This window comes from Carassius carassius, chromosome 34 (genome assembly GCF_963082965.1).
Source record: "Carassius carassius chromosome 34, fCarCar2.1, whole genome shotgun sequence".
NCBI classification, from domain to species: Eukaryota; Metazoa; Chordata; class Actinopteri; order Cypriniformes; family Cyprinidae; genus Carassius; species Carassius carassius.
Window position 1 is genome coordinate 6286759 of NC_081788.1, and position 12648 is coordinate 6299406.

General features: G+C 37.9%; 1 protein-coding gene across 3 annotated transcripts in view; it reads right to left on the minus strand.

The window, feature by feature from the left end:
- Nucleotides 1-12648, minus strand: part of LOC132115381 (bridging integrator 3) — a 51796-nt gene that overhangs the window by 31003 nt on the left and 8145 nt on the right. For 2 of the 3 annotated variants that reach the window (XM_059523831.1, XM_059523832.1), the window contains 2 exons: nt 7441-7502; nt 4711-4847 (listed from right to left, as the gene is read on the minus strand). In XM_059523831.1, coding sequence (XP_059379814.1) covers nt 4711-4847; nt 7441-7502 — 199 coding nt within the window. Of the gene's footprint in view, nt 1-4710; nt 4848-7440; nt 7503-11671; nt 11713-12648 lie in introns of all 3 variants that reach the window. The other variant, XM_059523830.1, reaches the window with a different exon arrangement.

Consider the following 12648-nt stretch of genomic DNA (forward strand, 5'->3'; position numbering starts at 1 on the left):
CTCCCAAAACACCGGATTCGTGTGGACGAAATACCTATACGTTACAAAATATATGGGTATACAGCGAAACGCGTCTCCATGTGGACTGGGCATTAGTGCAAATTACTGTTAATTTAGGGTTAGTTGTAGCTGTAAATTAACTCTAAACCTCACAAACAAACAGACAATAAATAAACAAACCCTAAATTGATTTCTTAATAAAAGTTTCTAGTTTTAACACAAACTACTGTAAACTTATGGTTATTTGAAGTTGTAAATGAACTCTAAACCTAGCAATAAATAAATAAGAATACATAAATTATGATATACATTTCCCATACAGATATACAGTGATGTTTCCCTTGATTTGTGTTTTCTGCAAACATTGTGTCTTATACATCATCTCAAACATAAGCTTGTGATAGCAGGATTGATACTGATTGGGGTCAAAGTCTTTAAATCGCTCCTCAGCTGGAAAAACAATCGTTCTGAAAGTGATTGCAATTATCTCGTTTCTCTGTATCGTTATAGGTCTGGTGTGGATTCTGGATGTTATATCATAGTAGTTGCTTCTTTCTTTTTATAATGGATTCTCATATTCAGCAGCAGGATTAAATTAAAACACAATAACCAAACACAGATGAAACCTTTAAATCAACGTCCAATGCCTTCTCAATTAAACGAGGCAATGGACAGTTAAGGCAAACAAGAGTAGAAAGAAAGAGATAGAGTAGATGGTGGAAAGGATGGGGAAATATATCTATATGATGAGAGAACAGCCTGAGGAAAACACTCCAGAGAGAGTTTGTGAGTGAATCAGAGGCCAGAGATCAACCACACACACATACATATACACAACAATACATAACACCCAAAAATACATACAATGCATACAATGAACGGAAAAATCGATATTCCTCCCCACCATGGCTGCTAGATATTAACCATTAAAAGCTCTACAGGCCTTAAAGATGCTAAAACACTACTTAAAAATACAAAGCGCAGGCCTAGAATCAAGCTGCACTTATTACCATGACATTACACTGCCTATTCACATCCACCCTGGGGGCAATCCATCTCTCCTTCCACGGAGGGGGGAAGATGACGGTTTAGTTATCTTCATATAACACAAATATGATTTGTTTGGCTACCGTGACAAAACCTCTCAATTGGAAGAACAGGGGGAGTTTGTTGCAGGTTTGCTGTGTGATTCATGGGAGTCTTATTAACCATTCAAGCATCCCAGGGTGGTAATTCACACCAGCACACTGCAAAATGCAGAGCTGAGAAATCAGCTGTGCTAACATCTCTCGTCGCCCACGGATAGAGCACCGTCCGCTTGCCAAGTGCCCATACAGTAGAGTACGAGAAAACGGTGCTCAGGCGAAGAGGAGAGCGCTGTAGAAAGCATTTGGCTTTGGTGAATCTGACAGAGGGGTCAGCGGAGAGCAAGGATATTTGCATCAGGCTTCAATCTGCTATTACTGAGATCTGCGGATTGCATTACAGCTAAAGGCACTCGCAGTGTGTTTCTCACTGGCAGGTTTGGGCACGAGCGAATATTCACAACTGAACAGTTATTGATGGCTTTGATTATCAGCTGAGGGCAACCACATTCAAAAATATGGAGTAAATTAAACTATTAAGACTACAAAATGATCCATTATATAAATGGGGCTCATGTAATCATTCATAACATACAAAACAAGGTTATGCAATTATTAAGCTTCAAAAACAAAAATGACGACAAAACACCTTAAAATCAGTCCATGTATTGCCTTTAAAGATCCACCGAGATCAAATCCTTCAATCAGTTAATTAATCTCCAGAACTGGACCAGTAAAATAATCATTCTTGAGTAGATTTTTTTATTATTTTTTTTATTTATTTTAAATATACTTCAGAAATAGTAGCTGTCTCTGTAGTTTCTGAATTCTAGATTAATTCTCTTTCAACTTATTTTCTCTCAAAGTTATGATAAGCCAACTGTGCTCAACCGAAAAACTCAATGTAGCAACATGTAGGGGACCAGACTCTCTTCCTTCATTTTTTAATGTCTGTTCCAGCTCTGTTCACATAAAATGTTAAGCAAATTGTCCGGTAAACAATAGCTAAGTTTTGAATGGTCAGCAGAAAATTTCAAAGTCGAAACTGTTTGAAGCATCATGTTACAATGCCTGACGATGGGAGTAGTGCTGTGGCTTGATGCTTCGCCCCATAGAGTTCAATACACTGGGAATGTTGAAGGGCCCAGTTTCCAGGGCAGAGGTTGTAGGCGATAGACCGGAGAAGATGAGTGTTTCTTTTCTGACATGAAGTCAATGCTGTGTGCTTGCTTAAGGGCTCTTAACCATTTTCAAAAGAAAGACTGACTCCAATGTGGGGAAATAAGAGGGAAAAAAGGAAAAACACAACAATCGGAGGCAGCAGGAAACAGAAGATAGCAACGCAGAGATGGAACTCATTTGAAGATGCTTGTGCACGCTGAGTGTAGAAGGGCGTGGGGTCTGCTGTGAGAAAAACTTACTCATACCCAATCTGCTGGAGGGAAGACAGAACATACTTCTGCCAAAGTCAGAAATACAACTATTTTTCTCGGCCAAAAGTAGAAAATAAACATGGGTTAGAAGGTGTTGCAAGGCAGAATTGAAGTTGGTCTATGGTTTATTTTTGAGATGTGCTAAAGAGTCAAGTTATATGTAAACATTAGCTAGGTTCATATGGTCATATGGACGGTTATTGGGAAGACCGATATGCACGGGACTTTTACATAAATTGTGGTTGATGGAATTACACTGGCAAAAATGGCTCTTTGATTATTGTGAGCACAGCAGTGATGCATGAAGTACAATTCGCACCAAAGTCACTTTCAAACCAAGCAGCTTTCTGTTGGTCAAAGTGGCCAATTTGAGTGATCAACTTGTTGCAAAATCTGCCTGTGAAACTCTGTCTTCCTTACATGAAGTTTCCAGCGGTGTAGATTCCAATTGAAATGACTGTATTTCCAGCGAACACACCTTGAGACTCATTGTGTCTAAAAACATTGCTGTTTTTAAACTCATCACACCATGAGCACCACAATAAGATGCTGGATAAAGGTTCAAACGATCTCTGATGGGGGTGTGGAGCAGTCTGTTATGATGTGGATGGATAAATGAAGGGTTTAATGGATGGATATGTTTGATGCATAATGTTGGTTTGTCTGAAGTGTAGTACACAAACAAACACACACACTGAACCATACTGAAATACATTCTGCAGAACTCCACTAATTTCTGCTCACAATTAGCACAGAAAATATGGAAGATAAAAAACTTATACAAATTCTGTGTGGGCCTAAAGGTGAATAAGCCAGATCTAGTGGCGGCAATGTAATCAAAACATAACTATGTCTCACATTCACTTGCTTTTCATGCAAATGAGTATCACTGCCTAATAAGAGACAGCTTACAAAGCCCTAATACTTCTGGTCGAAGTGGGTGCGGAGCTTATGATATTTAAAGATGGAAGAAAGTAACGTTTTCCTCATTTAAAAGTTTTAGCCATAACGAAAAAGAAAAAACGTAATTAAGGAATATGTTCACTTGAATGGGATTTTACATGGAGTGGGTCCCCACATGGAGACAGGCATTTTGAAATCAGCTTAATATATTACTCACTATTTGATACTTTCTCTCATAGAAAAATAAACACAAATCCTGATTTACTGCATATAAATAACTGAAAATGTCTGTGTGATGCTGCATCCACAGCACTAGGTGTCTGTGCAAGGCTAAGACGACCTATTGGCCAAAAAAATTATAATCAAAAGAAAAAACAAGCACATCCAAGCGGTCAAGGTTTGACTGACTGAACTCTGTAGAGTTTGGTTGTTGAATCAAACACACCTGAACATCTAATCAAGTGTCCGAAATCACCCCCTAGTGGACTACTTGAGGGGACAGCCATTTGTAGTGGTGTATGAAACCATAATGGACGTTATAGAGTGCACTTATTCCATCCCATGATGCACTGCAATAACGAGTACACAACCGATGTGCACTCAACGGCTAGCAAATACCAATAATGCAATGTTAGGGTCGTGCTGATTGAATTCCCCCATCTCGCCAGAAGATGGTGCCTGCAGCTGAATGCTGCAGAGTGTGATGTCATGCAGGTATACATTTCTTTTTAACTGATTATTAAACAGTTTATGACAGTTAAAGATCGTTACTATTGGAGTGGTATTGGAGTAGGGAACAGTGAATTAGGGTATAGTCTTCGGTATTACTTGAAATTATATGTAGGTGTGTTTTGGTAAAGGTGGGTGCAACACTCTGCAGGACAGTGATCCTTCAGGAGCGGAGTTCAATAGATTTGATGTAGAATGAAGCTGGAATGGTATTTGGGGATATTTTACAGCTGTTATTATTGGATGATTGGGGGCCAATTCAGCAGTCTGGAATCACACCCAAACCCAAAACTGGCATTCCCGGCTCAGGGGAAGAAAAAAAAAAAAAAAAACACAAACAGCCCTGGCAGCAGAATTGAGCCATCAACATTTCAGTGGCAGATTTCAAATTGCATGTTTACACTGGGGTCATGTATCAGCCGAGCAACTGCCATTGAGATAAAAGGTGATTGCTTTAGGACAATTATTTTTACGTCAACATAAGACGATTTCAAATAGTCATAAGAGGAAGCTGTGTTTTTATGCATTGGTAAACACTGTCATTTACAACTGAATCTCACCTTCTCCTGATTGAATGCATCCATTCTCTTCATGGCTGTATCCAAAGCATTCATGGATTCAAGGAAAGCCTGATCTTGCTCACACAACGGATTGCTCAACAAGTCCCCTGAGATCTTCACTGCTGCTTTAGACATTGCTGGAAAACAAACGAAACCAGTTATCATTACAGCCAACAAACAAAGGACTGCAGAAAACTGTCTGAACAGTCCTTTTTTTTTATCAGGTCTGGGACTTCATGTCACCGACAAACAGAAAGTGTATTGGTTTTAAACCATCAGCAGCCATCATCTGCAAAGGTGGCAAGTACTTAAGAGTGCTAAGTGGTTTCAAACATATGGCAAAATAAGACTCTTGTTTATTTCTACATTAAACCACACATTTAAGACTGGAAACATATGCTGGAATTGTTCAAATAATCAATATAAATTAAAATATTATAAATCAAGTCCTTTCAGTTGTTAGGGGCCTTTTCATTTGTGAAGATAGCACAAAAAAATAATACTAAAAATAACAATTGTTATTATTTTTATTAATCATCATCATTAACAAGGGGTTTGGAAAATATATGGATCATCTTCTTCATACAGGCTCCAGAATTTATGTGACTGTACAGTACATAGGACATGGATAACACAAGTAATAATACTAACAATAATGACGTCAACAGCAACAAAACCAACTATAGTTCTCAAATTTTAAATGGAAGACATCCACATTCATCAAAGAGGGACCAAAATTAAGAAACTTTGCCCTTCTTTCTTGACTTTGCCCCAATTAGCTCAAGTAAATCAAGTCTTTCCTGTGTTTGGGCTGTGGGGTGTAGAGGGGTGGATGTTTTATCTGGCTTCCTGCCTGGTGCGCGTCTGATCTGGATTGACGCTGACGTGCTCATCTGATCAGCATTCTGACTTTAAGCAGCTCTGGCAGGGAAGGCGACGGACTGTAATTGGCGTTGGCACTATTGAGGCAGCAGCACACGATCAGAGCTCTTTAGTGAATATTCATCATCTCCGTCAACTCTCTAACGACCCCTTCCAACATGCACAGAACAAACTTGTGAAGGCTCTACAAATCTTTGTTCCTTCGCAGGTGTTTTGCCTGGTATCTTATGGATTTGAGCGATTTCTGACCTGCCGACAGCACAGAAAGTATTTCGATATTCTAAAGGGTTAAACATTTTGACCTTTTGTTAACTTCTGTTTTATGTCTAGATGTAAGATGTATGTTTGACTGCTGATGTGCCTCCATGTGGCGGAGGTCTGTTGGCAATTGTGTGGCGCACAATCTCAGCTACATGTGCAGTGAGTCTGATGAAACTCAGCAAAATTAACTTCCTCTTCATAGCTAAGCCATGGCGATTTCACCAAAAAACACTAAAATCCATTAGAATTCTGTGGAAATCAGAATTCACCGGTTGACCTTTACATTAAATATTTTGGCACATTCCAAGGAATGTTCTAGTCTCAGTACAGACATTTGAGGCATAATACCACAGAAAATAACTCTGACTCATGTCTGACTAATTCGGAAACATCAAAACGGTTTCCAAAGTATAGCCAAAGGACTTAAAGAGGTAAATGAAATGCAGTTTCATATTTTTATATGTTTCTCAGGGTTAGTTTATAAAGTTTTCAAATTGTTTTGCATCAAAAAGTTCCAATACTCGTGAAAATGATCATCTTATAAAGTACTATCTTTATTTGTTACAGTCAATAAAATATAATAATAAAAAAAAAGAAATAAACGACAGCATGTTTAAAATACGTCACAAAACAGACCATTGAGAAACGTAAAGAGAACAAATTAAATATTTATCTTTCAGTCATTCAGGCGCATCATTAAAAATAAACGTCAGTGACGCATTTCCAATGCTTGGATCTTTCGGAAGGCTATGGGAAGGTTTTTGGAGGTGCAGATTCTTTAAATCCACTGACAAAACAACATCGGGGTTTGACAGTCTTACTCTTAGAATGTTTTTAATTGCATAGTAATCTTTCATATGATTAAACATTAATAATTCGATTCTCCATTTCATGACCCCTCAAAACATTAGGCAAGTCTAACAGAATCAATGTTTTTTTTAGCTTCTATCCAGTCAGAGGATATTAAACATCTTTGACACTATGAACTGATTTTATTGTTTTCATTCGTCATGTGTTTTCATAAGAGGTGCATGTTTCTGCATGAGTTTGTTGTGTTTGGATTGACTTGAAAAGTCAGGACGTTTGTGATCCTCAGTCATTTAGTGTATGATGCACAGTTTTTTCTCTGGAACTATTTACAAAGTCAACAAGGGTATAACGACTAGTGTTTTAAAATCTGTTCAGATTTTAAATTGCGTCATCCACATAGAAAAATGTTACTGTAACCGCAGTTTAAATGATTTCATGTTAATCAGCATTGTACAGGAAAAAGTTGATTTACTGGATGCAGGGCATTGCTTTAATGCTATAGTATATAGTTTCAGCTCTGTAACACACTTTTAAAAAAAGAATTAAATTAATGTTCACTGACTTCTTCAGATTTCTGTTAATATCAGAGAAGACTATTTTACTATTGGTGAAAAAATGTGACAGTTCAGTGCTGGTTTAGTGTTGATGGAAGCTTATAGCTTGATTTAACCGATTTACAACAGTATAAGGTTTCCTTTCCTATGAGCAGTAAAAGCAGTTATGTTTAGATAAGAGTCAACATTAGCAGAGAGAAGAGGAATCACCACAACCACAAACCTAAATCAGCCTCTGTGCTTTTCTTCATGTCTTTATGCAGCTTCTTTGTCTGTTCTTCCAACCTAAAACAAATAAAAATTGTAATTAACAGTACAATATTACCATATTTTACATTAACAATGTCTTTTTTTTCTCTCTCAATCTTCCTTCCATTTTTACAGAAATTCAACAACGCATTCAGTTTCTCAAAAGTGAGAATTATAGAGTTTAACATATTAAATTCCAAAAAAGAGCATAAGAAACATACTTCAGCCTTTGGAATTATATAAATCCCATTTAAAAGTGTAAAAAATATTTTATATATGGTTGCTAAAGTGTAAAAGAAGCCCATCTTCACGTCTCCATGATATTGCGTGTTAACATAATTTCTTCAATGTAAGCCATTCAGTGACGCTTCGTAGTGAATATGAACCATTTTTACTCTTGACAGTTTCATCTGTTCATATTAATGCATAAGATGCTCATATCATATTTAAATCAGAGATAAACAACCTGAACTATTTGATTATGCTTATCTGCGAGTATTCATTTGTTTCTGTAAAACAGTAACAGTTCCTGAGATGCAGAAGAGATCATTCACAGGGTCTTTCACAGGGTTGATCCATTCACACCCGCTGGGGGTGTTAACAACTGCAATTACCGCACTATTGCGTCCGTTTCGTGCTCACACGAGCGCTGATGGGGGAGCTGTTCATTATAATCAATTAGATGGAAAATTAGACACGGACTGAGGGACTCCCTTGAGGCACCTCACACTGCACTTATTACAGCAATTAAGGAAAATGGAGAATTGGGGAAACAGTTGTGAAATTGGTAATTTTATTTTTATTTCTGGCTGTATGATATACAAGAAGAACTAAAGGCGGCAAAGGTGGGAAGAAAAGATTGTGGAAATGTATACCACCTTTATATCAGGACTAAAATGAAGAAAAAAATAAACAATTGATGAAAAGAATGAGGAGGAGGTGGGGAATCATGGTTAACTGGCAAGAAAAGGAAAGAGAGGCTCCATTACGGTAGGTGCTAATAGAGTAGCATTGGCCCAGCTGCTCCAGACGGCTGTCATGTGAACACGCTAGCAGCACGCCTCCTCCGAACATGTGAATGGCATTTAGAGCTAGCGCAGGTTACAAAGCAACACATTAGCACCAAACCCCCAAATTCTGACGGAGGAATACGGGGGGCAGAAGAAGGAGAACAGACAATGCATTATGGTGCTATGACTACATGTAAGTCTTACTGGCAGAAAGTGTGAATTTCCACGCAAAAATGCATGACAACAATGTTAACAAATCGCTCGAGACATAGTGATTTTACTAGTAAAGAATATTCTTGGACATGAACCAGGAGATTTTTTGCCATTAATGGGATGGTTCACCTAAAAATTTTCATTCTGTAATTTCCTCCCCTTCATGTTCATCTTTAAAACACAAAGGATACTCCGCCCCAAAATGACAATTTTGTAATTAATCTCATACCCCCATGTTGTTCTAAACCCATAAAAACTTTGTTCATCTTCGCAACAGAATTGAAGATGTTTTGGATGAAAACCAGGAGGCTTGTGACTGTCCCATAGACCGCCAAGTAAATTACACTTTCAAGGTCCAGAAAAATATGAAAAACATCATCAGAATAGTCCATTTGCCATCAGGGTTTCAACCGTAACCTTATGAAGTGACGAGAATATTGTTTGTAAGCAAAAAAAAAAAAAAAAAAAAAAAAAGATTTTATTCAACAATTTGTCTCCACTGATGCAGAGAGACACAGAGGAGACAAATTGTTGAATAGTCGTTATTTTTGTTTTATTTGCGTATAAAAAGTATTCTGGTCGCTTCATAACATTACAGATGAACAACCGATGGCAGATGGACTATTCTGACGATGTCTTTCATACTTTTCTGGACCTTGACAGTGTTATTTACTTGGCAGTCTAATGGGGCAATAGCAAGCCTACCGGTTTTCATCCAAAATATCTTACATTTTGTTCTAAAGATGAACGAAGCTTTTACGGGTTTGGAACGACATGGAGGTTAGTGATTCATGACAAAATGTTCTTATCAAGTATCAATTTAAGGAAGTTTTTTTTTTATGAAACCTGAGAAAAACTTGAAACATTGATGCCTCAAACAGCTTATGAAGACATCATAAAAGGAGTAGTTTGGTTTAGAAAAATGGTCTGAATGATGTGTCTGTGATCTAGTTCTAGTTCTTTATCTGAACTCGTTTATGTAATTGCAGTGGTTAAGAACACATTATGCCACAATACACTGGGGGGAAAAACTGGGGTAGAAACTATTTTCACTAACAGTTGCAAAGAGACAGCAAATAACTAATTGAATTAAACATGAAATTGCATTAGAAAACAATTTTTTTTTTTACAAATGTATGGCTTTGGAAAACTTAGAAAACACTGTACATGGTAGAAAATAGAATTATGGACTATTTTATGGCGTTATTATGACACATTTTTGAAGCTGGAAGGCTTTTAGGCCTGTTCACACCAATAACTATAAATATAAAGATAACTAAAATGGTAACTATATCAGTGTCCACACCAAAGCAAAGTTCTGTTTTTGTTGAGTGCACTGCAGTTTTGTCATCTCCCACTTTAAACGCTTCAGCTCTTTAAAGCAGGACTGATTCGGATTGGCTTTCAATGTTTTTTTGGTTCATCATTTCGGGAAAAAAAGTGCTGTAAAAGGGATTCCAAGCAATGATATCGTTCCTCTGTGCCATTATCATAATAGTTGTGGTGTAGACTCTGCTATTCTTTTACATCCAGAATGATTTTTAAAACTATATTCTTATAGTTTATCATCTTTGGTCTGAATGGGCCTTTAGTCTTCATTCACTGCAACTGCATGGAAAACAGCAACTAGCTCAATTTAATAGCTCAGAAGAAAGAAAAGTGAGACAGATTTGGAAAAACATTTTCATTTTTAAAACTAAATGAATGACTGAATATGGATCAATGTAGTGCACCCCCTCCAGTACCACAACCACAAAAGAGTTTCAGGAAGACAACGGGCATCACATACTCGGGGTGTGTGTGTGTTATTGCATAATCTTTGGTATTCTGATAGCAATCAAACCAAAGGAGCGGCCCTCGCAGACAAGAGTTCAGGCCCCTACATGTCCGTGCCCACACCGCAAGCGTTTGCGTGTGTGATATATGCCTTTCAACACTTTGTACCGGGACTCCACCTACACAAGCGAAACTAAGGCGACAGAGTAAGGTGAGGCGCTAGAAAGCACATACATCTCTACAGACGACCTCCGACCTGATACAACAAGACAAGGAATATGATAAGCAGGCAAAACGAAATGGTTTGGTAATTAAAACTACTAAATGACTCCATGCTGGGCTAAATATGACAAAATAACATCTCACAGGTTAAAAAAAAATAATAATAAAACAAAACATGTATATGTAAGATTAAAAGAAAGCAAGGGTGGAAAAAAAGAGAGGGAAAGTATATCATCTTTAGCAAGGTCATATTATAAAAGTCATGAAAACTGTATAACAGCTTAAATTTTGTACACAAACACACACGTATATACACATACATAAATATATACACATACATATTATAGTTAGATAGATAGATATAGCGAGGGGGAGAATATTGTATTGTAAATATATGCATTTCTTTTTCATTTTGGGGTGAAATATGACCTAGATATGTTCTTGACAGATGTGATTGTGAGATTTATCCATTCACATTAATCATAACCCATGGTTTACATAGTCTATAAAGTCCTGAAGTGTACTGGCTAGGTACAGGTCTCTGCATGAAAATACTTATGGATTAAGGCTGGAGACATTTCAGTCATCCTCAAATTAAGAGTGCTGAAAACCCAGTAACCACGCTTGCATTGTGTCACACACAAGAATCACTTCGCTTTTTTTCATGATTGAGGAGAAACAATTGATGCATCAGGGTCTCGTCGACAACGTAAGCAATCCTTTGTAACACCTCGACTGGTGCCACGGTTTTGATCAAAACAAAAGGTTTCAAATCCGATGCCGATCTATTTTTAAAATCGATGTACTACTTGGGTTTGCTCTTGTTGGGAAAACAAATATTTGTTTCGCTGTCGTCTTTTAAGTGCAGTCTTCTGCTGGGCAATTTCAGGCTAGCTAATGATTCACAGAAACATTCAAAGCTCTGCGGGTACCAGAACACATCGAATAAAAATAAAACCAACCACATCGGACATGTCAACTTACTTTTGGAGCTTCTCATATTCCCGCTCAAAGTCCCTTTCAACCTGTGGAGGAGACATGTGGAGAGATATAAGAAGAATGGATAGAAAGATCTCTTTAAAGAAGTGTGTGGGCAAACTGCTCTAGTTTTCTACAAGCATTCTTGGGTGTGTAATCATGAAAACAGAATATACAGGACAAGTCAAAAACATTTTTTTTGCTGGATATCAATTTGGGACGTTTTAGCTATTAGGCGAGATCTCTGAAGAACGCCAACGAGATCAAACGAAAAGAAAAAAAAGATTAAGAAAACAGAACAAGCTGAATCTTTCATTTGGAAATCAGCAGTTGCAGGAGGTCCTGTAATTATTGCAGTGGCCTTCTGTTGCCACATTAGCTTGCGTCCATGCCACCCTACCGCTGTGTGTAGGGGGTTAATGATGCCATAATTGCAGCAGTAGGGGTTCCTGTCCTGTGGTTCGGTGGGCAAAGTCTGTAAATAAACAATATTTGGGAAGGCAGGCAGTCGGTTGCCCGTTTAGAGCCGTGTGTCCGGCCTGTGGCCTGCCCACTCATGGAAGTGTGGTGTAACAGGAAAGGAGGCGAGTTAGGGAACGAGGTGATGAGGGGAAAATAAGAAAAAAAAGATGTTGATTGACGTCCCTAAAACCAGGAAGAGATCAGGACGCCCACAACAGAGAGGCGCTTATGAACTCACAGTCCATCTATTCAAACAATGACTCAAATCACAGACCACAGCACTGGAGTCAACCGGACCAGAAAACTAAACCTTTACATTTGCTGGAGAGAATGTGAGTGGCGTGTGCCTGAGAAAACTCGTCGAGGCGATGCTAGAGTGATCTGTTGCTAGTGCTGAGATGTAGCTAATGGAGATATTTGCATTTAAAACCAATTCAAAAGATCACGTCACTCGAGTCTCTTTGAAATTCTGCTCTCGCAGAAACATAAACTCTATAGAGTTTAACTATAAAAGTACCATT